This window comes from Molothrus aeneus, chromosome 19 (assembly GCF_037042795.1).
Source record: "Molothrus aeneus isolate 106 chromosome 19, BPBGC_Maene_1.0, whole genome shotgun sequence".
In the NCBI taxonomy this organism is placed as follows: domain Eukaryota; kingdom Metazoa; phylum Chordata; class Aves; order Passeriformes; family Icteridae; genus Molothrus; species Molothrus aeneus.
Window position 1 is genome coordinate 7,956,310 of NC_089664.1, and position 27,996 is coordinate 7,984,305.

Consider the following 27,996-nt stretch of genomic DNA (forward strand, 5'->3'; position numbering starts at 1 on the left):
GCCAGCTGGCCCCCAAATTTCCTTCCCAGCCACCTTGGGTGTAAGAGAAACCCCAGGTCAGAGCACTGCACACCAGAAAAGGCATTTTAAAGCAAAACCTGATCTTCCAGGCACAGAGTGATGCCTGGCTTGGCAGGAAGGCAGAATGCTCCTTCCCTCAGAACAGGACCACAGCCACCCCCTCCCCTGCCCTCCACCCTGCCAGAGGCAGGGCAGTCACCTCCTATTCAAGTGAAAAATTCATCTCAATCTTGGTTTTTTAATGTTTTCAGTAAAACCAAAGCATTTCAGAGTTCACGCTCTTGCCCGTGGCGCTCGTGGCACGAGGGCAAGGAATTGAAATCAGCTCTAAAGAGGCTGTGACCCAAACAAACCTAGTCAAGGGAGGAAAAGGGGAGAGCAGGGAGTGAGATTATTTCTTCAGGCGGGTGAAAGCTCCAGCAGAGAGCCCAGAGAGGGGAGCAGAGCAAGGGATGGTGATGGGGAGTGCTGATCCTTCCCTTCAGCACAGGCTGTGTGCGTGTGAGGGCAAACCCTCCCTGCTGCCCCCAGGGCTGGCTCTGAGCTGCCAGAGAGCTTTGAGCTCATGGCTCAGCCTCTGCCAGCATGCCCCTGGCTGTTGGGAGCTAAAAGGAGCCACCTCCAAGGTGACATTTGGGAAGAAGCCACAAGGGACCTGGGGATGAGGCCAAGGGCAGCTGTGGGGCCAGTGCCCCCCTGGCCACCTTACACCACAGCCTGTGCCAGGAGCAGCCCAGAAAAATCATGGCTGCCCCATCCCTGGAAGTGTCCAAGGCCAGACTGGATGGGATTGGAGCAGCTGGGACAGTGGAAGGTGTCCCTGCCCATGGAACCCATGGCATGAGATGGGCTTTGAGGTCCCTTCCTAGCCAAGCTGCTCCATGGTTCCACGATTATGACACACAAACACAAACAGCACTGCAGAGAGGAACCCACAGTGTGACCCTGGGCAATGACCCTGCACTCTGCCCCTTCCCTCCACGGCCCCCACCCCAGCAGAGCCCCCAGGATGAGGTGACACCCATGGGAGAGGGGACAGACACAGCAAGGGACCAGAGGGATGGCAGCTTTGGAGGCTCCAGCTGTATTAACAGCAGAGCTACTTTTAAAAAAAATTCACTTCCAGGCTACATTTCGGGGAAAAGAGTTTCCAGCAAAGTCAAAAATTGAAGCCACTTCACATGCAGTGAGACCAAACGCTGTTTGCAGGCCAATTAACCCGTGGAAAGGAATTATTGCTGCAGTGGCCTCGCTTCACTGGGGAAACAGAGCAGCAGAGTCTTTGCACTTTTTGGAATCTCTTCCTCCTCTTCTCCCTTTAATTTGGCCCACAGTGACTCGGGGGGGTTCCAGGAGCTTGCCCGGCTCTTGCAGCTGACCCCGGAGCCAGCAGGGGCAGGTGGGGCCGGGAGCTCAGCCCGCAGCTCCTCTGGGCAGCCCAGCAGCCCTCAGTAAAAGCCTTTCACGCGTTTGTTGTCAGGGTCGAACGGGGATTTGGTGTGAGCTCGGGCCGGGAAGGTCACTCCCATCCGCTCCAGCTCGTAGCTGCCACTCTTCACAAAATCCAGGGAAACCTGCGAGGCAGAGCCATGGAAAAACCCCTGTAGGGTGGCAGCATCCCAGCTCCACCCCTGGGCAAGCCCCCACCCGCCCCACACATCTGCTCTCTGCAGAAAACCCAGCACTGCCATCCCGAGAGGATGTGTGGAAAGGGGGATGAGAACTGTTAAAAGCACCCTGTTTAAAAAAAAAAATTAAAAATCAGGGTTTGAAAATTTTAGGTTTCTTTTTTTCCCCTGTGGAGGTAGATGATGGAAAGAAAAAAGGAGAAAGGAAAGGGGAAAGGGGAAAGGAAAGGGGAAAGGAAAGGGGAAAGGAAAGGAGAGGGGGAAGGGAAAAAGGGAGAAGAGAAGGAGGAAAAGGAGAAGGAGAAGGAGAAGGAGAAGGAGAAGGAGAAGGAGAAGGAAAAGGAAAAGGAAAAGGAAAAGGAAAAGGAAAAGGAAAAGGAAAAGGAAAAGGAAAAGGAAAAGGAAAAGGAAAAGGAAAAGGAAAAGGAAAAGGAGGAATATTCATCACTGGGAGAAAAGGGCATTCCCAGGAGCAACTGGCCCACAAGCCACTTGCCTTGGGTCTCTTGCAGGGATGCAGGATGAAAAGCCAAGGCAAGCAAGAGCAGGAACCACAGCCCACACACAGCTCTTGGCTGGCACAGAAAAGGTCCCTGGAGATGTCACCCCAACCTCTGTCCCCACAGCACGCTGCTAAATGAGGGCACCTGACTGATTACCCAGGAGCCTCCCAGGGTTAATTAAAACCTTGCCCTGCTCCCATTGGCCATTGCTCCCTACAACATAAGTGAATTTGCTACTGCAATTAAATATTTGCTCGCAATTAACACCCGAGGCAGCACTTGAGCCGTGCATGGACCTCACACGGTGACAGTGACACCAATTTTGGCACCAACCCCTCAGCCCCCAGCCTGCCCAGGGAACAGAGGGAGCTGTGGTCCCATCGCCCAGCCCAGGTGACAGCCCGGGGCTCTGCACTCACCGGGCCCCCTGCAGGGTCTCGGATGTAGCCGTAGGCGATGGTTTTGTCGATGGCAAACCCAAAATCTGCCCGGCGGATGTGGCCGACCACCTGCCCGTCCCTCCAGACCGCCTCCAGGCCGAACATGGGCACCTTCCTGCAAGGCAAGGGCAGAGCTGCCACAGCACAGCCCCTCCACAGGGCACAGGGCTCTGGCTCTGCCCCAGGGCAGCCCATGTGCCAGGGCTCCCACTGCCCGTGGGCTCAGTCACCTCTCCGTGATGAACCCAGAGTGCCACCAGCCCAATCTGCAAAGCCCTGGGTGAAACAGGATCAACCCTCACACCTCCTGCAGCTCCCACTGAACATCCAGCAGGGAATTTGCTCATTCACCTCTCCATGCTGAACCCAGAGTCCCTCCAGCCCAATCTGCAAAACCTCTGGTGAAACAAGATCAACCCTCTCACACCTCCTACAGCAAAACCTCTGGCCAATCTGCAAAACCTCCGGGTGAAACAAGATCAACCCTCTCACACCGCCTGCAGCTCCCACTGAACAGGGAGATTCCTCCAACAGGGAATTTTCAGTGGGATTTAAATTAGAGATGGAATTCGAGCATGGAAAACAGCTGTCCAGGTGTGGCCCCTCTGTGTGTGTGTGTGTGTGTGTGTGTGTGAGTGTGTAAGAAATGGAGAGAAGAATTGTAAAGACAACATTGTCGAGAGAGACCTTGAACTAGAAATAAGTTCCAAAATATGGCCTTGCAAAAAGACAACCAGATATTTTAGAGAATTAGAACTGTGAAAGATGCATGGTAGCAGGACCTCCCCTGTGGTACTCATTCACTCCTCTGTAGTACTCCCTCCCTCCTCAGTGGTACTCCCTCCCTCCCCTGCGGTACTCACTGTGTTACTCCCTCCCTCCCCTGTGGTACTCTGTGGTACTTCCTCCCTCCCCTGTGGTACTCACTGTGGTACTCACTGTGTTACTCCCTCCCTCCCCTGTGGTACTCACTATGGTATTCACTGTGTTACTCCCTCCCTCCCCTGTGTACTCACTCCTCGGTGGTAAAGCACACCAGCCGGCGGAAGATGCCCTTGGCTTTCTGTGCCTCCACAGCCTCCCGGCCCAGGAAGGGGATGCTGGACTTGAGCTTGCAGGTGAAGGCCAGCCCTGCTTCCAGCGGGGTGTCATCGGGGCGCAGGTCTGCGTGCCAGTGCCTGTACCCTGCAGGAGCCAGCACGGGTCACCCACTGAGCCTGGCATAGCACCCCTGTGTTGCTATGATATTTTCTGAAAAATCCCTTTGCCAGGATTTTTCTCTTGAGAAGCTGAGAAGCTTCAGAAGAAAAGAAAAACAGTAATTACCTGCTGCTGTGGAGTGCAACAGGTGCATCTTTGATTGGCCCATGTTGGTTGTTTCTAATTAATGGCCAATCACAGTCAGCTGGCTCGGACTCTCTGAGAGTTCTGTTATCATTCTATTCTTTTCTTTGCTAGCTTTCTGATGAAATCTTTCTTCTATTCTTTTAGTATAGTTTTAATATATTATCTTCATAATATAATATAATATAATATAATATAATATAATATAATATAATATAATATAATATAATATAATATAATATAATATAATATAATATAATATAATATAATATAATATAATATAATATAATATAATATAATATAATATAATATTTTCAAACTCTGATTTTAATTTTTTTAAACAGGGTGCTTTTATATATTATATTATATATATCATAAAATAATAAATCTGCCTTCTGAAACACGGAGTCAAGATTCTCATCTCTTCCTTCCTCCTGAGACCCCTGCAAACACCACCACAGCCCTGCCCCCTGGACACCCCCTGCCCTTCATCCATGTGGATAAAACACCCTGGAGAGGAGCCCACAGGGGAATTCTCAGCGTTCTGAGACCCTGCCCCACCTCCAGTCCCACTGACCCACCCCGAAGCTGAGGAAAAGCTGCCTGCCCTGCTCCCCCGGCTGGAGGAGAAGCAGAGAGAGCTGCTGAGAGGAGAACAAGGACCTTTCTCGATGCTGAGGCTGTCGATGGCTCTGTAGCCGGCGTTGGCGATGCCGTGCCGGGCTCCTGCCTGCATCACCGCCCGATAAACCTTCACACAGTCAGCCCTGGGCACGTGCAGCTCCCAGCCCATCTCCCCCACGAACGACAACCTCATGGCACGGACCTGCAAGGGCAAGAGGGAAACGTCCCCAGGGTGGAGCTGGGCTGGGCAGCCTGGCAGAGGCTCCCGTGTCAGGGGAAAAGCCAACCTTGCCTGGGTGCTGGGGAAGATGGAACAGGAAAGCCTTGTAAATATGATTGCCTGGCAAAAGACTTTGAGAATATGGAAACTATGAGCGAGATTGAAATGAAAGCAAGCTTTGAGATACCTCAGTTACTGAACAACTGGAAAACAATGGTGTGGCCAGCTGGAGGTGATCCCCTTTTGATGGAACAACACCCTCTGCTTGCAGACAGGCCCAAGGGTCAGAGCAGACCCTGCCAGCTTGGCAGAAGGGGCCCAAAGAGGAGTTTGTAGGGTTTAAAATGTAACACAGGACGGCAATGTAATGATTCCTATGGGCTGTAGGGAAATGCTACAGGATTTGTACATTGTACTAGATTGGTCAGTGAGAATCAGAATATTCAGCACAGAAGAAGATTTATTGTATTGTAACGGGAACATCACTCTCTTACCCTTTTACCCTCTTATGCCCTTACCCTCTCATCCTCTCCCTCTCTCTCATCCTCTTTACCTCTCCCTCTCTCAGTCCTGCTCTGAGCTGTGCCTGGCAGCTCCCAGCAGGGCCCTGCACCCAGGCCCTTTGCAATGAACCCCAAGTTCCCAGCCCTGGCTGCAGAGATCTCTCACCTCTCATCTCCATCTATCCTGACTGTCCTACCCCCCGAGGCTCCTGCACCTGGGAACTGTGGTGGAAGGCAGTTCTGGGCTCTCCTTTCTTGCACAAAGACAGGCTCATGTAGCCCCACATTTCCCTTCACAGAGAAAAGCAAGGCACAATTCTTCCCAAGAATATTTCTGGGATTCCCATTCTCTGAACCTCAGAGAAAGGAAAAACAATTCTTATCTCATTTGCTGTGCCTGTGTTTCTGCCAAAGTAGAATGCAATGTGGGGATTGTTTACCCACAGTGATGGGGTTTTGTTTCCTTGGCCTGTCAGGGCCAAGAGTGTTGAGACTGTTGGGTGACAGTCACGAGATTCTGGGCAGTGTGTGCAGGGCTGAGTGCTTGGCAGGTTCAGTTTTACATGTATAGAATAATATAGTATAATAAAGTAATTAATGAGCCTTCTGATATCAATGGAGTCCTCCTCATCATTCTTCCTTCGTTGGGGCCCTCTCACCATTGCTGTAGGCTCAGAGTGAATTTCTCATCTCTGGACTTCCTAAGTCTGGCACCTCAAACCCAGCTACCATCAGTGCCAGGGGGCAGAGGTGGCTGCTGCAGCATCCTCTGCCTACAGACTCCAGGGCTGGGGTGAGATGTGATGTTCCAGCTCCAGCCAAGCTTTTGTCTCCCTCTGCTGATCCACTGAGACAGGGAAGCTGTCCCCAGCAGGACTGTCCTGCTTTTGGGGCACCTCATCACTGCTGTCCCTGCCACAGGGATGTTCCTTCCTGGACAGTGCTGCCACAGCAGAGCACCCAAGGCTCCTGGGCATGTCCCAGTCCCAGCAGGGAATGCTCAGGGCTGTGTCCCAAAGCTGAGCTGTCACATGATCTCCACACCAAATGCCAGGAGCCCCAAGGAGGGATGAGCACAGGGGACTCGGTGCTTCTCCAGAGAAGCCTCATTGCCAGGGATGGAGCCTGGCTGCAGTCCCAGGGAACAGCCTGGCCTGCCTGTGTTCCACCAGCTTCTCACCCAGGCACCCTCCTGCTGTCCCTCTGGAACACTCTCCATTCCCAAAGCCTTCCAGGCCAGCTGGGACCTACCCAACTCGGGCACCTTCCCTGCAGACAGCCCTGGAGCCTGAGCTGCCTTTTCCTCTGATTCATCCCATTGTGTTTCTCCATTCCTCTCCCACAAAACCCCTTTGGTTCATCCCTCTGGGTACATCCACTGCAGACACAGACCTGCCTTTGGGAGAGAGATTAACTCCAGAGTTCCTCTCTGGGCTGCAATCTGTGCTGGTAACAAAGCTGTCCCCAGCTCAGGACACTCTTCCAGGCTGGCTCTGGCTGGGGCTGGGGCAGAAACTGTATTTTGCCATTTGCTGAGCTCTTGCCCCAAGCAGAGCTGGTGCTCTCTAATCCCAAATGCAAACAGACACCAGCAGCTGCTGCCCCAAGCAGGCAGATGTGCCCAAGGTTTGCCTGGGCTCTGTGCTGCCAGCATGGCCAGGGGGCACAGCTGGGAGCCCAAATCCACTCCTGCTTCCCCTAGCACCAAAATCACATCCTCAAGCTGAATTTACAATTTTTAAGTTGTAAGAAACCTTAACCTCTGCAATAGGAGTAGGGAGAAGGAAGGAACACAGGATGGGGAATTTATTTTGAGGTGCCAGGGCCAGCTCTGCCCTGGCCCCTGGCACAGCCCCACAGCCAGGCACAAAGGCTGGCACTCCCTTCCCCAGGAGCACGGGCACAGGGGGCTCAGAGAAGCTTTTTTGTCTTCACAAAGGTGTCATCTAATTAGGGAACAGCCTGAGAAGAGGCTGCTGCGAGCCAGCTTCCATCTTCACTGCGGCAGGAGATGCTCCGGGGATTGACAGGCAACTTCCCGGCTCGTTAACCCCGAATGGGACTGCAGCTGAAGTGCTCTGAACAAGCAGGAGCAACTTACTCCTGGGAGAAACTTCCTCTCAAAGCACCAGCGCTCCAGGGGAATGAGCATCCCAGCAAGAGCAGTGCCCGCAGAAAACAGGAAACCCTGGAAAACGGGGGTGATCGGGCAGTGGCCAGCTCAGCACAGGGAGGGACTGGGGTGTGTGCGAGCCCCAGGCAGGACTCACATCCCACCACGGAGGGGAATGCTGAGGGCTGCACTCAGCAGCTCTGCAGGATTCCCAGAGGAATAGGCCTTCCAGCTGGAGCTGTGCAATAGCATCCATTCCTGGGTCTTTGTGCAGCAATTCAAAAGCATTCTAGGTACCATAGGAAATGAAAACCTGATTTTTTCCCTGTCTCCAGCAGTGAGATTCAAAGGGTGACCTTTCTCTGCTGTTCTATACAATAAGAGACTCTATATATAAACTCACAAACCAATCCATAATTTCCAGAGTCATTAACTCTGCTGGAACTCTCCTTTGACTCCAGCTGATTTTGTTCAACTACTGAGTTAATGCAGGAAAATCTCAGTGATAACTTTTTAAAGATGCTGGGTTCAGTTTAATTCCCCTGGAAGGTGATAATATCAGCAAAGGCTTCAGCCTGCTGCCCTGAGAAATCCTCCCACTCTAATTCCAGCGTGGGATGGGGTCCCTGGTGTTCATTGTCCAGTGGGACAAAGGAGACCTCCTGAAGGGTGGTCCAGTCCCATCCCAGCTCACACCCCTGAGACAGGAGAGCTTTTCTCTGTCCATCAGGGAATTTACACTCCAAAGAATCCACAAAACTTCTGCCAGCTCTATCTTCCTTGAAGGACTGGATTATTTATAACAAACCTAAAAGTGAAATGCAAATAAACTCATCACACTCCTGGAGACAGGAACATTTCCACACCTTTCTTAGGGCAAAAGCAGATTATTACAAGATGATATCAGCCTGCTGCAGGCTGACAGGGGAGGGTGTGGGGAGGATTAATGCAGACTAAAATCCAGCACTTTGGACAACCTGCACCAGTGGATTGGCTTTGAAGCCCCCCAGGCCTTCCAAGGGACACTGAACTCGCTGTGGGTGGAGTTGCTGGGCACCCAGGGCACATTGATGGCAATGGTTTGGAGATTCTTCTGACTTGGGCAAGATCTGTGCCTTACTTAAACCACCTTAAGGCCTGGCCAGGCTGTTGCTCACAAATCAAGAGGCTCTAATTTGATTTAGCAGCAATCTCTTCAGCAGGCAGCTGCAGGAGAATTAAAGCCATTTTAATTCTGAATGAAAAGTGGCCGCACGTGGCTTAACCCAATTTCCTTAACATCCAGCCTGCTGCAGCTCCTGGCTCTCCTGCTGCCTTTTATGAGATTTACTGCTTCACCTTCACCTCCGTCATGCCCCACCAGGCTCCAGGCTGAGAGCAGAGAGAGTTCTGGGCATGGTCCCTCCTCCCATCCAGCTCATCCAGCAGGAGAGGGATGCTCTGGGATCATGGCCTGCCCAGGCTTCCCATGGAAAGGAGCAGGTACAAATCCCACCCTCTCTTCAAAGTGTTTTTGCAACCACAGGAATATTCCACGTGGGATAAACCTCGCTGAGAAACCAGAGTTTCTCCATGAAACCTTGCTAAAGCTTTTCCCTGATACCCAAAGTTGTCAGCAGCAGGTTTTCCTAGGACATTTCTCCTTTGAGAAAAATGACACCTCATGGTCACCAACTCTTCTATTTGGGGTGTTCAAGCTCAATCAACAGCTTCAGGGCATGTGTGAGCCCTGAAGGCTGGGCAGAAGCAGGATGATGTGTGCCTGTACAGGAAGCTTAGGGCTGTCAGGCTTCTCCTGTGATCAAACAGCAGCTCCCAGGCTGCCCAGTCCCTCCTGCCAGCACCTGACAGGCTTTGCATTAAATTGTCCCTGGTTTTTTGTGAGGAGGGGGAAATGGAAAGTGTCTGAAGTGTCAGGTAGATCTCATCACCAGGGCTGGCCCTAATCCATGGAGGCATTTCCCATTCCTGTGGCATCACTGCAAAGCCATGAGTCACCCTGTCCCTTCCCCAGGCTCAGCGCCGTGAGGGCTGGGAGAGCAGGATGGCACCTGCCAGGCAGTCAGGGAGGGAAACACCCTCTTCTGGGTTTTGGCCTTTTCCTACAAAATCCACAGCAAAATCTCTCTGCAATAAACAGGAGGCAGGCACATTCCCAACAGAGGGAGATGGAACAGTTTGCCCAGAGGAGCTGTGGCTGTCCCTGTATCCCTGGGAGTGCTCCAGGCCAGGTTGGATGGGGCCTGGAGCACCCTGAGACAGTGGAAAATGTCCCTACCCATTGCAGGGGGTGGAACAAGATGATCTTATTGCATACTATTCCAAAATACAAAACCCAGTGCAAAACAATAACTAAAGAAACCACTTAGTACAATCCAACAACCTTTCAGGTCACTTCCAAGCCAAGCCAGTCTGGGATTCTGTGCTTGGCTGGTGGGTGCACAGAGCTCAGAGCTCCCTGGGCAGCTCAAGGAGGGGCCCCTTCCTACCTGGCATCCTGCAGCTGTGGTGATTTTGTGGGTGGAGAAGGGGAAGGCCTCGTTGCTGAGGTCGGTGTCGAGCACTTCCTGCAGGACAGTGCGGCTGTGGGGAAACAGCAAACGGGAGCAGGGAGGGTTATCCCCAAATCTTGCTCCTCATCTTGCTGGCAAGACAGACTTGAGCTGAGGTGGCTGATGTGCAGTGCTGTGGGAGCCTCGAAAGAAATTTCAGTTCCATGGAAAATGGAGCGGTACCCCAGCCACATCAGCATCGCTGCCATGGGGCTCACACCTACCCCTGCCCAACAGGGAGATCTGCACCTGAGGCAAACCTCCCTGCATCCCTGCATCCCTCCCTGCATCCCTGCATCCCTCCCTGCATCCCTGCATCCCTCCCCTCCATCCCTGCATCCCTGCATCCCTCCCTGCATCCCTGCATCCCTCCCCTCCATCCCTGCATCCCTCCCTGCATCCCTGCATCCCTCCCTGCATCCCTGCATCCCTCCTTCTGCCCTGCATCCCTCCCTCCATCCCTGCATCCCTCCTTCCACCCCTGCATCCCTCCCTCCATCCCTGCATCCCTCCCTCCATCCCTGCATCCTTCCCTCCACCCCTGCATCCCTCCCTCCATCCCTGCATCCCTCCCTCCATCCCTACATCCCTCCCTCCATCCCTCTCTCCATCCCTCTGCCCCTCCATCCCTGCATCCCTCCCTCCATCCCTCTGCCCCTCCACCCCTCCATCCCTCCCTCCATCCCTCTGCCCCTCCATCCCTGCATCCCTCCCTCCATCCCTCTCTCCATCCCTCTGCCCCTCCATCCCTCCCTCCACCCCTTCCCTCCATCCCTCCCTCAATCCCTCCCCGGTCAGGTTGCAGGGAGGGGCTCACACCTCTCACCTCAGCGGGCCCTGGATGCTCATCATGCCCAGCTCCTCGGAGCAGTCGAGGAGCTGGCACTGGAATTTCATGTCCTGCAGCACGGTGGTGATGTGGGACCAGTTGTGCTGAGCCACAGCCCCGCCGATTGCCAGGTAGTATCCATCCCCTGGAACACAGCCCCGGGCAGCCTGTCAGGGCTGGGAGGGCTGGGCTGGGCTGGTTCTGCTCTGCACAGCCTGAAGTGCAGCCCTGAGCGTCTCCAGCTCGCACAGCCCTGGCTGGGACTGCCAATAAAAGGGTTAAAGAGCTGGGGGATTAGGGAAGGCTTTTTGGGGGGCTCAGCACAGTGAAAACCAAATGGCCACACTGAAAGCGTGTGTGAGCATCACAGGAAAAAACTCCTGGAGAGCAACAGCAAAAGCATCTGCACTTTTGTCCCAGCACAGAACAGCCCCTCAAGGGTGGAGGGAGCTGTGGGTACAGGTGGGAGCAGGGAATGCCACAGTGACCAGCCCATAACCACTACAGAACAATTCCCACTGTATGCAAGGAGGAATTTCATTTCCTCAGTAATCCTGGGTGGAACAATCCCCAGGGATGGTGTGTGAGAGCTGATTCATATGTAATCAATCTTCCCTCTGTCTTTCCTGCCACTACGAAATTGCTCTCTGGTATTCTGTCATAATGATAATGAGTGCAGCCACCTACTGTAATTGGAAAAATAGACTTTGCTGTGATTAAACACCTCCAGTGCCCGACAAAGCTGCAGCTCTGCCAGCCACTTCCCACCCTGGTTCCCCTGCCAGTGTCCCAGACAGGAGGGAGGAAGGATTCTCCCACAAGGGAGGGAGAAATCACAGGCACCCCACGCTGCTGGGACAAACAGGGGGGTGAGATTGCCCCATGGCACACCTGAAGGTGACACAGCATGGTGAGCTTGCCCCATGGCACACCTGAAGGTGACACAGGGGGTGAGATTGCCCCATGGCACACCTGAAGGTGACACAGGGGGTGAGATTGCCCCATGGCACACCTGAAGGTGACACAGCATGGGAACAGGGCTCTGTGGCCACCCTGTGCCTGGCCAGACCGAGGTCAGCATCCTCCTCCTCCTCCGCAGCTGCCTAATGCCATTCCTGCCCCCAGGGCTGCTCTGCTGCCTTCCAGTCCCCCTTAATTGCAGCTGATAAGGGCTGGGACAGAGGTCAGAGCTGCCAGGCAGGGCTGGACAAACCCAATAACAGTGATGAGCAGTGCAGGGCCCCGGGGACAGGGGCCATAATTGGGTTACAGGCACCGGGGGATGGAGGTGGAAAAAGCCAGGTGGCTGCCATTAGGAAAATGCAATCAGAATCAGCCCTGTGCCTGCAGCCCCTCCAGCGTGACAGGGAGTGCTGGCACAAACCTGCCCAGGACTGGAAAAGTCTCTGTGTGCATTGAAAAGGCAGCGAGAAAACCCGGGAATTCAGGGAGGGTGAACATAGCCAGAGCTGCTCCATGCAGCTGGTCAGGGTTTTACCTTCAAAAGCGGGGGCCAGGGGGGAGCCCGGGCTCCCGGGGCTGATCCTGCTGACGGTCAGGTCGCTCTCCACGCCGCCCTGGCGGTTCAGCATGCAGGTGTACACGGTGGAGCCTGCAGGGCACACGGGCACCATCATCAGCCCATCAGCCAGCCCGGCACAGGCAGCTGGGCAGCAGGAAAAGGGGTCACTGGCATTAAATCACCCATCCTGGCTTTGCCCTGACCGACCATGGGTGTCCCAGCACAGGCAGGGTGGAAGGAATGATGGTTTTTTCCTGTCCTGTTTGAGGAGATGAAGTTGCATGCTTGGAAATGGCCAAAGCTCTCAGAAAAGGGGACAACAAATCACAGCTGTCTTGTCTGAGGGTTGTGCTTGCTCCAGCACCCATTGCACCTCCAGATGTGAGCCACATCTGGAGCCAGAGGGAAACCTCCCTCCTTCATCCCTGAGCTCAGAGCACTGAGCAGCATCCAGCCAGCCAAAGGTGTCTCTCAGGTGAAACCACCACAGCTGCCACCTTTGGTCAAGCAGCAAGGGCCAGATGAGCCCAGGCATGTCCCATCCAGCTATATTGGTATTTAATTCCAATATACTGGTGCCCAACGTGGGGCACGAACCCACGACCCCAATATTAAGAGTCTCAAGCCCCTGTGTGAACAAGGCAGGATTCAGACTGTGGTGAGGACAGGGAGAGCAGCCTCTTCCCAAACCCTCTGCACAAAAGCAGCAGAGAGGAAAAGCCAGTCTGGGTTTTTCTGGGTTGTTTTGGGGTGAGATCTCCCCAGCAAAAGGAGGAGCTGAGGCTGTACCTGGAGCTTTGCTCACATCAGCACTGAACAGCCAGTCTGCTGCTTTGGTAGCTTCAGGTCCAACCAGGTAGAATTTCCCAAAATAAGACATGTCAAAGAGAGCCAGGGCGTTCCTGCACGTTAAACATTCCTTCTTGATCTGCAATTAAGGCAAACACGGCAGCGCTGAGGCTGAGCCATGCTCTCACCCACAAAGGGAAACACAAACCATTTACATAACGGGAAACGATACCAGGACACTCTCCTGGTGCCTTTAAAGGCTTCAAAATGCTCCTGAAAGAATCAGGAATTTGCTGGAGCCAGCCTGACAGCCATCCTGATTGCCTGATCCCATTCCTCACCTCGCTAACTCAGTGACAGTTATCATCAATAACACCCAAATTTTATCAAATTGGATTTTTTCCCCCCAAGCTGCTCTCAACACTTTAGGAAAGCAACAGCATAATTCCCATGGCCTCTCCCCTGAGGTTTCTGAGCACAGGCCACACATTTCTCTTCATATTTTTGGGACATTTTTCACTGTTTTGGAGCTTCCCCTCCCTCTGAGCATCACCCAGAGCAGCGATGGGGCACAAATTCTGCTGCCTCCAAGTCCCCCAGCTGGCTGGGAGTTTGGCAGGGCAGGAGGGGCTGTCAGCCCCACTCACGATGTGGTGGTGAGGGGGGAAGTCGAAGGTGTACTCGTCCCCCAGCAGGCGGTTGTAGGTGTAGTCCCTGTGGCGCTCGTGGCCGTAGGCACCGTAGTAATCATAGTCCAGGACCTGGGGGACAGGGAGGAAGAGGAGGTGAGGCTGAAGCCAAAGGACTCCTGTCATATTCACCCCAGTGCTGGAGAGATGGCTGTGGTGGTGGGTCCCCACCCTGGCATCCCTGATCACCACGGGGATGGGTTCCCACCCCAATATCCCTGCCCACGGTGATGGATCCCCATCCCAACATCCCTGCCCACAGTGATGGATCCCCATCCCAACATCCCTGCCCACGGTGATGGATCCCCATCCCAACATCCCTGCCTTTAGTGATGGACCCCTATCCCAACATCCCTGCCCACAGTGATGGATCCCCATCCCAACATCCCTATCCTCAGTGATGGATGCCCATCCCAACATCCCTGCCCACAGTGATGGATCCCCATCCCAACATCCCTGCCCACAGTGATGGATCCCCATCCCAACATCCCTGCCCACAGGGATGGATCCCCATCCCAACATCCCTATCCTCAGTGATGGATCCCCATCCCAACATCCTTGCCCACAGTGATGGATCCCCACCCATCCTGTCCTGGTGAGGGGTCCCCACCCCAAAATCCCTGCTCATGGTGATGGGTCCCCACCCATGGTGAAGGGTCCTACCCCAGCTGGTCTCTCCTGGCTGAGGAACCCCCAAAACCCCAGGTGTTCTTACCGGGGCTGCTCCCCCAGGGCTGAACCAGCCAGGTCTCTCCCAGCCGTGCCTCTCCTGGAAAACACAGCCCTGCTGCAGCAGCTCCTGCACAGGAGAAATGAGAGCAAACAGCTTCTTCTTAAAAAATTCCTTTCACAGCTCTTTGAGCAGCACTCAGGCTGCCCTCCTCAGGTGCAGATGTGGGCTCAAGACCAGACTTGTGACCCCTTGGTTTGGCTATCAACAGCCAAAATCAGCCAAAATGTCATTTAAAACAGTGTCAAAACTAAAAAATTGCCTGATTTTTGTCCCCTTCAGGCAGGATATTTTCCTCAAGAGGCAGAGAGAGCCACAGCCCGGCTGTGCACCCCACCAAAACCTGCCCTGGGGTGCCCAAATTGCTGACCAAGAGATGCTACATGCAGAGAGCAAGATTCCCCACCATGTTTACAGAGTAATTATATAACAGCATTTAATATTTATACAGCAACCTTCTCATTCCTCCTCTGAGCTCTCAGGAAAACCTCTCTGCACGCAATTAATTAGGGATCCATTAAGACATTCTTGTTTGGAGCCTCAGTTTGGAAAAGAATAGATTTTGTTGAACATCTCAGAAATCATTCAGTGCCTATTTATAAAACACAGCACATGTTCTGGAGCTGCATGGATAAATACCAGCCTGTCAGTCAAGTGGGCATCACTTATTAGACGTGCTATTAAAAAATAAATTGCATCCTCAGTGACAGAAAACAACTGAGCTGTCAAGCAAACACCGGGGGCTGGCGGGCAGGGGTGTCTGTTTTACTGCTCCAGCCTCTGCCCTCCAGTTGGAAGAGGAATGGTGTGATGTCAATCAGAGAGAAGCAGGAATGGGCTTGGGAAATGTGGCTTTGCCAGGGCTGGGGCTGGGGCTGGCAGTGGGATGAGGCTCTGGTGCTGAGCCAAACTCAGTGTCTCGAGGGATCTGGGGGGTTCTGAGCTGCTGGTGCAGCAAAATGCTGGGAATTGGGTTTTTGTCTCAAGTGCTGCATCTTGAGAGTGTTCACCTGTGGATATTTGTGTGAAGAAGGGGCTGGAGCAGGAGGGACCCGTGGCTGGTGCCTCCAGGGAGCAAAACCACATAGGGGGTGCTGGCAAAACCACCTCCACAGGGCACATCCCTGTTCCCTTGTGCCCCAGCCTCACTCCACAATGAGAGACGATGTTTTGGGGAGAAACTGCTGCTAAATTGTGAGCAGGACACGGTGAGCAGGAGATTCCTGTGAGCATTCAGCACCCTCAGCCCTCTCAGCTGCCCTGGGATGGACTCAGCCTTGGAGCTCTCCTCTCCCCTTTTCCCTTGCGCAGTGATCATCACCAGGTTCTTAATCCACATCTGCTGAGCTAAATATGGGAATTCTCAGGCTCTCTGTCATTAAACTGCCCATTTAATGGGCACAGTGAGCTTTGAGGTCTGGCAGGGATCTCCCCAGGATGGACGGATGGCATCACACAGGCTTTGGGGAGGGACCCAGCTGCAGCCACTCTTTGTGAGCTCCTTTTTGCTGCTGTGAGGGCCAGCCCAGGCCCTGTCCTCACCTCGTGCAGGGGGTCCTTCCTCATGTTGCGTCCTGCCAGGGGCTCATCATGGGGGAACACCACGGAATAGTTCTTGGCGTAGGACTCGTGGCTGCGCTCCCGCATCCAGCGGTTGTTGTCAGTCAGGGAGTGGTGGAACCTCCTGCAAGGCAAGGAGGTGGCAACATCTGGGTGAGCCCACCAGCTCACAGCCTTCTGGACCAGACCCAGGTGTGGATGAAGCTGCTGGTGTAAAGTTGTTATTGCTGCTCCAGTTTTGTGGGTAGGAGCAGAGGAGCCAAGCAGGGCTCGGTGCTGGCCATGCCATGGTGCTGACCAGTGGAGCTGCCCCACCCCAGAGCAACTGGGAGCAGAAAACAGCCCTGCTGAGGAGGGGAAATAGGGAAAAAATGAAATTTGAGGTTAATTCTGCCCCACTTCAACATGGGAGCAGCCTCAGGGCACACCTGGGTTTAAGCACAGCCCTGATGAGGGAACGAGCCCTTATACATTCCTTATATTTTTCACCCAATTCTCCCCAGGCTGAAATATAAATAAAACCCAAAATATCTTCAATTCATTTGAAGTATTTCCATCTTTCAAACAGAAATTCTCCTTGAAGGAATGTGCCAGCTCAGCCCACTGTCAGGCTGTTAACCCCAGAGACCTGTAACTCACGGGGAGCACCTTTCCCAGGGCTGCAGAGAGGGAGCCAGACTGGGGCATGAAGGACAAAATGCCATTTCTAGGGACTTTTAAAATGATACTTTCAGCTTCCCTCCTTGCTGAGTGGGGGCAGAGGAGAGGCAGGGCATGGGGCTGAGCCCTGCAAGGAATACAAGTGATGCTCCCCAGGAGCTGGCAGAAGGTGACACAAGGCATGTCACCAGCACCCCTGGTTGCCCCATCAGCCTCAGCCCCTTCACCAACGAGCTGAATTTTTGACAGCAGCAAGTGGGCAACAGCTGCCAGATGAAATATTTACAAGCAAATGTTCTGAGAGGATAAATATTGAAATGTGTGGAAAAGGGAGTTATTTAAAGAGGAGCTTGGTAATTGTCACCCAAAGGAAGGAATGGGACTGACAGCTCGATGACAGGGCACATGGGACATGGGAGATGTTTGGGTGGAAAGCCCCTGGCGGCTCTGAGCAGGGCTGGGGTCCCTTGGGGTCAGGGGGTTGTGCTGGTGCCAACCCAGTGCCCAGCCTGGGATTTCTCCATCTCTCCATCCCCATCCCTGGTGGAAGGGGGCAGCTGGAGACATCTCCCCCATCTCTGCAGGCCCCTGACTCCCACAGCCCAGGCCAATGTGGCATTTACCAGCTGGGCCACTAAAGCAAGGTGAGATTTTCAAAGCTTTGTCCCTCACAAGGTGGTTGCTGTCACTACAGCCCTGCAAGAAAGCCCAAACCCAATCAAAGACAATCGAGCAAGTCAAAAGCAATTACTGAGCCAACATCTGCACGGTCACATCTCCCAGCCCTGGTGGTGCTGCAGAGGGGGGCCGAGCTAATCTTGGTGCTGTTGAAATCATCCCCCTGATTATTAACTTAGAGGATTAGGCACGGCTCTAATTGAACAACAAAACCCAAACATAATTACCCTGTCCTTCCCCACCACCACCACCACCACCTCCCTGTGCCTGATGGAAACTGTTTGTGTGGGAGTGGGATGAGGCGAACGAGATAAACCCCACCCGGTGTGCATTCATTAAAGCCACTGCCTGTAATTGATTCCAGCTCCTTGGAGGGACACACACGCTGCCTGCACAGCCATTCCTGATGCCAGCCCTGCCTTGGGAGCACCCCCAAGGAGCAGCAGGGATGAGGGATGCCCGTGGAGGCAGCAGGGTGACTCGCCTGATGTCGTAGCCGTACATGTCCTTCTCCGGCCGGCCGTGGATGATCCAGTGAGCCAATTCCCTGCCACAGCCACCTCCCAGCATCATCCCTGGGGAACAGGGCAGGGTGCAGACAGGGCCAGGAGGCCAAGCAGGGCTGGGGAATGCCAGGATCCCCCAGGGATGACCCTTTCAGGTCTCTCTTACCGGCGCTGTTGAAGCCGCAGCCGAGGAAGAACCCTCGGACTTCAGGAGCTTCTCCCATGAGTGGTTTGTGGTCAGCTGTGAATGACTCTGGAAAGCAGAGAGGGGATGTGCCAGCAAGGCCAGGACAGGGGGGGATCACACACTCTGGGGACATGTCACACACTTTACAGACAGCTTTCCTCCCGTGCTGACCTCATCCTGCTCCCAGAGAGCTCAGTGGGGCCAGAACTGCACCAACACCCAGCACTGCCCAGCACAGGGTTTTGGAGTTAGACTGAGAATTTGGGAAGCAAAATGAATTCCCCAAGAGAAGGTGAATGAGGCACCGTGAGGGCTCCTTTTTCCTTCCCAATCCCCCAGCCAAGGGGGCTGCACTGATCTGTTTGTTGCCATTTTAAATCTGGGCCCTATTTCCTGATGGCACATTCCACCTTTGTCAATTCCTGCTGGGAAATTCCGTAACTTTGAGTCCCTTGGTTCTGCTGAGGGAGGGCTGGGGATGTCTCTCCTGTGCTCATAATGTCTCCTGCTGCCAGTGCTATTCCACTGGGCCATCAGCCATGGAAATCCCTCTATAAATCATCACCAGGGGGGACAGCAAGCCCCTGACAGAGGTGTGCAATCCTCCTCCCTGTTTGCTGGTGCTCCATCCATCCATGTAAAAGGAGAGAGGGAAAGCTGAGTTCAGTATGGCTTTTCCCCACTTAGCCATGCCCAGTTGGTGTGCCCTGATCCCACTGCTCCAGAGAAGGCAGGAGCAGAGCCAGAATATTTCCACTGTCACCAGAGCAGCTCCTCACGTGCCACTGTCCCTGTACAGATATTCCAGGCTACAAACTCAGGGAGTTAATGGAGCCAAAGCACCTCCCCTGCCAGCACAGCTGACTTTGCCCTGGGATGGGTGGTGAGGGCTACAGGGACCTTGGCACAGTGACCACAGCAGAGGGGACAAAGCCTTTGCCATTTGATCAGCTCAGCATGACTCAGCTGCCACAGGCTGCTGGTTTCAATCAAGAAGGAGAAAAGCAGGAGAGCTGAGCCTTGGAAAATGACATTATTGTGTGACAAAATGGAGACATTAATCTACCAGCAGCCAGTTCTGCTCTGCTCACAGTGCAATCAAACCACTGGACCTAGGGCCAAGGTCTCCACCTTTTACAAGTCATGTTTGATCTGCTGCAGGGCACAAGATGTGCCCTACTTTCCCCTCATACAACCCAAAGAGTTTCACTTTAGGTGCCTCAGCAAAAAGGGCTTTTATTATTGTTGATTTCTTAGTGTATAGTGGATTTTAAGGGCAAACCAAGTGTGCGAGGCTCGGGCTCAATGTCTGGCACCACCTCCAGCTGCCACTGCAGGGATGGCTTTAACTCCACACCAGGGATGTAAATCTGGGTAAATCTAACCTCACTAGACCAGGAGCAAGTAATAAAAATAATTACAGAAGATAACACTTGGTAAAATAACAGCCACTGCTTAAAAACATCTGCCTCTTAATTTTCCAGTCCAGCAGCCACAACATCAGCTGGAGATCCATTCACTACCAGACTAAACCAAGGCAGTCATCTCCCCAAGGAAATGGCTTTAAACTGAAAGAGGGACAATTGAGAAGATAAGAAATCAATAAGATTATAAGGAATTACAAGATAGAAGTTATTTACAACAAGGGTGGGCAGGCCCTGGCACGGGGTGCCCAGAGAAGCTGTGGCTGCCCCATCCCTGGAGATGTTCAAGGCAAGGTTGGATGGGGCTTGGAGCACCCTGGGATAGTGAAAGGTGTCCCTGCCCATGGAATTGGACAATCTTTGAAGATCCCTTCCAAGCCAAACCATTCTGTGAGTCTCTGGATGTGTGATTCTATTTCTCCACCCAGGCTAGGCCTGGAATGCCACCCCTTGGAAGATGCCACCACTGCAGCCAGACCAGCAGCACTTTCTCTGCATTCAAGGAGTTTTTCTTCTCCCCAGGTTATAAAGTTTCCCTTTTCCTCCAGCAAAATCTTCAGAGAAACCCAGCTACCACAATGCCACCACAGTGGTCACCACAGCCACGTTACCTGGCCCACAGACAGTGGATTTAATTCCTGTTTTCTCCAGAACTGGCACTCTGTTGACAGCACCTTCAATGTGTTGCATGAAAACATCCCAGTCCAGGTCAAAGAGGCCAAAAGCAAATTTTTCAGATACCTAAAGAGGAGAAACAAGAATCAGGGCACAGAAGAGAGGATGGCTGACTGTGTGAGACCACCTCATCTCTGGCAGCCTCGGAGAAGATAAATTGAGGCTGCATTGAATCTCTGGGATTTTGGGGTTTTCTTGAGCAACCCAGACAGCCTGTAGTCTGAATTAAGGATAGAGGGATGAGCACCATAAAACAGGGAGGAGGATTGCACAGTTCTGTCTCTCCTGTTGCTTCTGCACTGCATATCTGTGCCACAGACAGCCCCAAAGGGGAGATGCTCCCCCTGCTCTCCCCGCCAGCCACCAGAGGTTGGTGCCTGCAGAATTTGGGGGCTGTGCCTGATGCCCACGCCTCCGAGATGGCTTCCCTGGAAACCTGCCTGGTTCCCCCAGCAAACCTCCAGGCTGCACTCACCTCCTCCCAGAAGATGGGGTTTGACTCATATCCACCCACGGAGAGGGCATCGCCTTGGAGACGCAGATAGACCGAGGCGTCGTGATCACGAACGTTTGGCATGTTCTGAAACGTGGGCGGGGGAGTGCAGGGGTCAGAGCAGGCCAAGAGCCACGGGGACACCCCTGTGGCACCCAGCAAGGTCCAGGGCACAAGGTGGGCACCTGCAGCAGTGATCTGTCAAGGATGGGACACGACGGCTCTGTGGGTGCTCCCTCAGCACTGAAATTTGGGCATCCCAAGAGGAAAGCACCCAGCTAACCTGGGCAAACCATGGGCAGAGCAGCTTACACAGAGACCTGAGCAGCACCCAGGGGTGCCCTGGGGACGGGGAGCAGCCCCTGGGGTTGATCCTAGCTCACAATCATCACTCCTCTGCCACCCGCCTCTGCAGGAGGATGCAGCAGCTGGAGGCGCAGGCAGCGGTGCACGAAGAATGAGGGATTTGTTCTTGTGAATAATGGATGGGGAAACATTTAGATAACACTGAAGAATCAGTGTAGGGCCTACTGCAACCCGTGTTGACAAGAGGAATTAAGTGGATTGAGCAGGAGGCACTGAGGTCTGTGAGCTGCAGCCTCTCCTCTGGAGCCCTTCTTGCTGCTTAGGGCACGGTGGAGTCACTGGGACTGAAATGTAATCATGGACCACAGCACTTTTTACAACCAGGCACCTCGTGCTGAAAGGGCAGGCACAGACTGTGTCAGCAGGATGGAAACTAATTAATGTGTCACCCTGAGTGCACTGGGGCCTGAGAGGATGAAGGCTCCTTCAACTCCCAAGCAATTCTCCGCAGCCAGATGGCAGGAACAGATTTATATGGGCAGTCTAGAAATGCTTGGAGAGCTACACCTCTGCCTGCCAGGCCTGGGGCTGGCTCACAAAGGTCTGGGATCTTTATGAATGCTGCTATCAGACACCAAACACAGAGATCTTGAGGGGAAAAAAAAACCATCCTGCCAGTTGTAACCTCGTTAAATATTAAACCTCCCTCTGTTCAAGGTGATCTGACAGCCCTGCTGAGGGTGTGCACTCCCCTGAGAGCAGAGCAGAGCCTGACCTGGCAGCAACCAGGAGCTCCCACAGGTCTGGGGGTCCCTGGAAGGGGCAGGGGTGTTTCTGCCTGTCCAGCCCCATCGCCCAGAGCAGAGGAGACAGGCTGCAGGCGGGCAGCACTGACCTGGATGCCCTCGATGCGCTCGGTCACCACGTAAGCGTGGTGCATGGCCACCAGCGGCACGTGCACGCCTGCCAGCCGGCCCAGGGCCCGTGCCCACACTCCTGCAGAGACAACAACGCCGTGCTGAGCTCCTCTGCATCCCCCAGACAGCTGCAGGGGACAGCCACGGGCTGATGCAGACTTTCCTCCTCACGGGAGCAAAGGCACCCCCGAGTTGTGGCCGCTGCCCCTGTCCCACCCCTTCCCATGTGCCCTGTCCCCTGTACCTGCACAGTTCACCACGCAGGGAGTCTGGATGGTGCCGTGGGCTGTCTCCACTGCATGCACCCTCTTCACCCCAAAATCATCAGTTCTCACCTGGATGCCTGTGACCGGGCAGTTCTCAATGATCTGGTGGCACAGGAAGGGGGGCAGAGTCAGAGCAGGGTCACCAGGGCAGGGGGACAGCCTGCCTCAGCTGACGTGCAGCCCCCAAAGCTGGGAAAAGGGAACCTTAAGCAGCATTCTGAGTGCCTTGTCTTGCTCCTAAAGGCCTTTTTTCCACCCTCTATTTTCCCTGGATCTCGTGGCTCCTGCCAGCTTTGTCATTGTCACCCAACCAAGAGGGCAACACCTTCCTTGGGAAAGCCCCAAATCTGCAGGAGCAGCTCTGCCCTAGTGGGAAAGGAGAAGGTGAGGAAGGCACCTTAGTATAAATTATTAAGTAATTTTTTACTATACTAAAGCTTTACTGTACTAAAATTAATATAAATTACTAATTCTACTAATTAGTAATAATTTGGGAAAGCCCCAAATCTGCAGGAGCAGCTCTGCCCTAGTGGGAAAGGAGAAGGTGAGGAAGGCACCTTAGTATAAATTACTAAGTAATTTTTTGCTATACTGAAGTTTTACTTTACTAAAGTATATATATTTTCTTTATTAAAGTTATAATTAGTATAAATTACTAATTCTACTAATTAGTAATAATTTGGGAAAGCCCCAAATCTGCAGGAGCAGCTCTGCCGAGGTGGGAAAGCAGAAGGTGAGGAAGGCACCTCACCTTCTGCTTAGTACAAATTACTAAGTAATTTTTTACTATACTGAAGTTTTACTACACCAAAATTAGTTTAAATTACTAATTAAGAACTACCGTAGCGCCCCTGGCAGTCGCTGCTCTGGCCAGGGTTGAGCAGGTGCCAGCAGGGTCCATAGTGCCATCCTTGGGGACATAGAGGGTGCCATACAGGTCGTCCACGTTCATCAGGGGGTACAGGTCCTTGGTCTGTGCCGGGGTCAGCACATGGGACTCCACTCCATACACCTTGCCCAGCTGCCAGGGGACAGGAAAACCAGGAGCTCAGGCAGGGAACAAAAGATGTGTTCACCACTTGCTGCTGAAGGAGTGACAAAGTGATTATTGTTATTCTGCTTAAACTGATTATTGTTATTCTGCTTGTACTTTCGTGGCTTGCAGATCTTCATGTAGGGTTGGTGATTTGCTCCATGGGTCATAATCAAACCCACAGGGGGTCTTGGGCTCTGTGCCAGGGTCTCTGAGCCCCCTGGCAGGGGTTTGGGCAGTCCAGGACAGCCAGAGGGATGTCCTGAACTCCAACATCGGAGGAGAATCCAGGACAAGTTTATCTCCCAAACCCTAAATCCAGCAAGGGGTGATGCTCAGATTTCAGGGAATATAACCCTGTTTTTGAATTCAAATTGCCTGTGCAGCTGGAAAAATGGGGGAAACGATGCTACCACTATTTAAACAATCAAAAATCCGAGGCTGCATTTAATTTTGCCAACTTTGGAGGAGTTTGACAGATTTTGCCTGCATTATTCAAGTCAGGAGGCTGCCCTGGAAAGGACCACCAGGTGGGAAGGCAGTGAGGGATGGGACATTCTTTGAATTCAAGCTGCCTGTGCAGCTGGAAAAATGCTGCTGCACAATGGGGGGAAAACAATGCTACCACTATTTAAACAACCAAAAAAAATCCGAGGCTGCATTTAATTTTGCCAACTTTGGAGGAATTTGACAGATTTTGCCTGCCTTATGCGAGTCAGGAGCCTGCCTTGGAAAGGACCTGCTGTCCAGGTGGGAAGGACGGAACATTCAGGGACCACAAAAACCCCTCCCCTCCTGCATCCCGGGGCTCCTCCCTACCGACATGAGCCTTTTGTACTCATCCAGGCGCTGCTTGTTGGAGGCGATGAAGAGCCCCCCGTTCTCCACCCAGCCCGTGTGCAGCCCGGTCTCGGCCGGCAGATCCCGGCTGACCACGTCCCTCGTGTGCGCCAGCAGCTCCACTTCCACATCGCTGGGACGCAGCTGCCACAGGAGCCCTGCGGGGGACGCAGGGTGACACGGAGGCTCCGCCACCTCCCTCCCCATCGCCCGGAGAGGGATGCGGGGAGGGTCCCCCGTGTGTCCCGTGCCGCCCCGCGGGGCTCGTGCTCCATCTCGTGGATTTGTGGGAATGCTACAGACCACCGGGTTCTGTTCTCTCCGGGCGTTTGATGGATGGGGGGAAAGGGGGTATGGAGTTGGTGGGCCATAAAAGTGGGGGAAAAAATAAAAAAATTTAAAAAATTTTAAAAAGCTTATATAGCTCTGCCTCCTTGCCATAGAAAAATGGCTGTAAAAAGGGGATTTGTGGGAATGCTACAAACCATCGATTTTTGTTCTCTTTGGGCGTTAGGTCAATGGAGGGAAAGGGGTTATGGAGTGGATGGGCCACAAAAGTGTGGGAAAAAATTAAAAAAAAGCTTATATAGCTGTGCCTCTCTGCCATAGAAAAGTGGCTTTAAAAAGGGGGTGGAAACTGTGGAAGGAAAGTGTTTCCTTTTGGTGCAGCCACATAAATCTTGGGGGGAAAGCAAATTTAGGGGACTTAAAAAAATTTATATTATATTATATTATATTATATTATATTATATTATATTATATTATATTATATTATATTATATTATATTATATTATATTATATTATATTATATTATATTATATTATATTATATTATATTATAACATTACATTACATTACATTACATTACATTACTATCTTTATTATTATATCTTATTATTTTCTTTTATTATATTATTATATTATATATTATAATATTATCATATTTATATTAGTTGTTATCATTATATTATTATATTAGTTATAATTTCTATTTCTATTTATATTAATATACATATACTTATATATTTAAGTATTATATTATATTATAACATTACATTACATTATTTATTAACATATTTTATTATTTTATTTCATCATATTATTATATTATATATTATAATGTTATTACATTTATATTAGCTGTTATTATATTATTATATTAGTTATAATTTCTATATTATATTTATATTAATATAAATATATTTAAATATTATATTATATTATATTATATTATATTATATTATATTATATTATATTATATTATATTATATTATATTATATTATATTATATTATATTATGTTATGTTATATTATGTTATATTATATTACATTACATTATATTACATTATATTATATTACATTTATACTATATTTAAAAATATTATGGCAGAAGGAAAACCAGAAATTCTCAGCATTTGCACCCCAAACGCCGAGCATCCCCGCCACTCACCCGCCGTGTGCCAGGTGGTGCCCGAGGTCAGGCGGTCCCTCTCGAGCAGCAGCACGCCGCGGAGCCCCATTTTGGCCAGGTGATAGGCGGTCTGGCAGCCCAGGCTGCCCCCTCCCACCACCACCACCTGTGCCGAGCCCGGCGGGGCCCGGCTGGGCTGGCCGCTCCCGGGACCCTCCTCCTGCAGCGTCTTCTGGTACGGGACGCTCTTCTTGGCCGTGGGGCCCGAGCCGCTGCTGAAGGGCCGGGGGCTCCTCCAGCGGGGCAGGCGCCAGGCTCGGCTCAGGGAGGACATCTCCACCTGCACATCCCGAAAGCGCCTCGCTGCATCCCGGGCTGCGCCTCTGCTGCGCTCCCTGCCCATCCCTGGGTGCTGTGCACAGGCTGAGCGGGCCCTGGGCACACCCTGGGATGCCTTTCCCGCAGGATATGGGATCCCAGCTGTACCTGTGTGCAGCTCCCAGAAACCCTCCCGGTAAAAAGGGGCTTGGGAATTCCCAGTGCATGGCACCCTGTGCTCACTTATGCCTCAAAAAACACCTTTTTTTTGCCCCACTAGAATTCAGGAGCTGTTTGGGCACAGAGAAGGTGCCAGGTTTCCTTCTGCCCATCTCTGGGTGCTGTGCAAGGGCTGAATGAGCCCTGGGCACATCCTGGGATCCTTTTCCAGCAGCTGGGGGTTCCTTTCCAGCAGGATATGGGATCCCAGCTGTACCTGTGTGCAGCTCCCAAAAACCCTCCCGGTAAAAAGGGGCTTGGGAATTCCCAGTGCATGGCACCCTGTGCTCACTTATGCCTCAAAAACCACCTTTTTTTTGCCCCCCCACTGGAATTCAGGAGCTGTTTGGGCACAGAGAAGGTGCCAGGTTTGCCCTGGATCAGAGGGTGGGGCAATGGCTGCTGGGGGACACACGGGGACAGGTCCTGCCTGTCCCTGTTTGGGTCCTGGCTGAGGACACGGCTCAGGATTCGCTCCTGGAACAAGATTGAGGGTGCAGCGGGGCCAACACAGACCCCCCCTACCCAAACCACAGGCCATGAGCAGGGTGTGCCCTGGGGATCACCCCTCTGACACCCCCTGTTGCTGCCACGTGGCCACCAGAGCACCCAGTGTCCCCCCAGTGTCCCCCCAGTGTCCCCCCAGCTTCAGGCTCCCCCTTGGCGACAGCCCACGGCACATTCCCACCAGGCACCACTCACCAGCAAAGCTCACTCCGGGCTGCCTTTCCCTGCTAGGATGTGGTGGGGCCCCTGCCTTCCTCTGATGCTCTCCTCCTCCTCCTCCTCCTCCTCTTCCGTCCCCTTGGCCCCTGCTGCAAAAAATATTAACCAGCACTTGGAGGCGAGCAGAGCCAGCCCGAGCCAACAGAAAAGAGGCATTTACCTCCTTGTCCCCCTCCTTGTCCCCCTCCTTGTCCCCCTCCTCGTGGCTCTACTGCTTCCCAGGCAAGACAAAAAGTCTGGCAGAGCAGAGAAATTCAAAGCAAGGAGGAAAATTCTGCTTTTTTTTTTTCCCCGGCTGGGTGCCCAGCAGAGAACAAACAGCCCAGCTGGGGCCAGAGGGACTCGCAGCCTCCCGGGCTGGCTGGAGCTGTCAGCTGGATGCCAGAGAGCAAACACGGCGAGGAAAGGCACCATCTGACCCCCCTGCTGCAGTTCCCAGTGGCTCCAGTCAAAGAACAGAGATAAAATTAATTTACACCCCTCTTAAGCCAGACCCAAGAGCTCAAAGTGAAGGTGGCAACACCAAAAAAAAAAAAAAAAAAAAAACAAAACCAAAATTAAATTGGAGTTGGGTAGAAAAAGAAGGGTTTGATTTTGATCTGTAAACCTGAAGGTTTGTTGTTCCTTCAGTTCAGGGCTCAGCCCTGGAATTAGGGCCTGTTTGGGCAGGACACAGAGGTTCTGCTGAAGGGCCTCATGCTGGTATCTCAGAGAAGCAGAAGTCGGGGTGGAGTCAGGGTTTGGCTGCTGGTTGGGAGGGATTGGGGTCCCAGCAGCGTCATGGTCCCCCAGGCAGCATCCCCCACCCCTGTAGAGCTCTGAGCAGCCATGGGATGGTTTTTGGGGGGGTTTCAAGCATCCAGATCAAGTGGAAGTGCCCCTTTTCTGCTCCTCAGCTCCAATTCCTGTGCTCTTGCCTGCTGGACAGCCAGTGGTGCCCAAACTGCCCCAGTTTGGGAAGGGTTTGAGCAGGAGCCGAGGGTTCCCTTAGTCCAGCTTTATCCCCTGTCTCCAGCAGCATTTCCCCTCCTTTTCCCAGAGACAAAACCAGTTTCTCAGTTTTACAGAGAGAGCCCCAGAAGTTCCTGCAGGCTCCTCCACGGACTAAATTGCTCAGAACAACCACAGAGCTGCAAACAAGTCTAAACTCCTGTTTGCAGTGGGGTGTTTCTGTTTGGCAGGCCAGAACCATTTCATCAGCCTGTCCAAATTATAAATATGACCTTTGGGTTAGAGCAGACCTAGAACAATACAAGCCCAAGTCCACTTC

General features: G+C 52.5%; 1 protein-coding gene across 1 annotated transcript; it reads right to left on the reverse strand.

Moving 5' to 3' along the window:
- Positions 1–1,153: 1,153 nt before the first annotated feature.
- On the reverse strand, positions 1,154–26,758 carry SARDH (sarcosine dehydrogenase). The gene is made up of 21 exons (XM_066562928.1): positions 26,703–26,758; positions 25,503–25,803; positions 24,032–24,210; positions 23,021–23,200; positions 22,158–22,281; positions 21,892–21,992; positions 20,673–20,777; positions 20,134–20,263; positions 18,078–18,164; positions 17,890–17,980; positions 16,050–16,191; positions 14,493–14,576; positions 13,736–13,849; positions 13,089–13,227; positions 12,276–12,389; positions 10,775–10,922; positions 9,886–9,979; positions 4,600–4,762; positions 3,609–3,777; positions 2,572–2,707; positions 1,154–1,595 (listed from the first exon to the last, which is right to left on the reverse strand). The coding sequence occupies exons 2-21, from the start codon at positions 25,795–25,797 to the stop codon at positions 1,470–1,472; spliced, it is 2,721 nt and encodes a 906-aa protein (XP_066419025.1). The 5' UTR covers positions 25,798–25,803; positions 26,703–26,758; the 3' UTR covers positions 1,154–1,469.
- Positions 26,759–27,996: the final 1,238 nt, after the last annotated feature.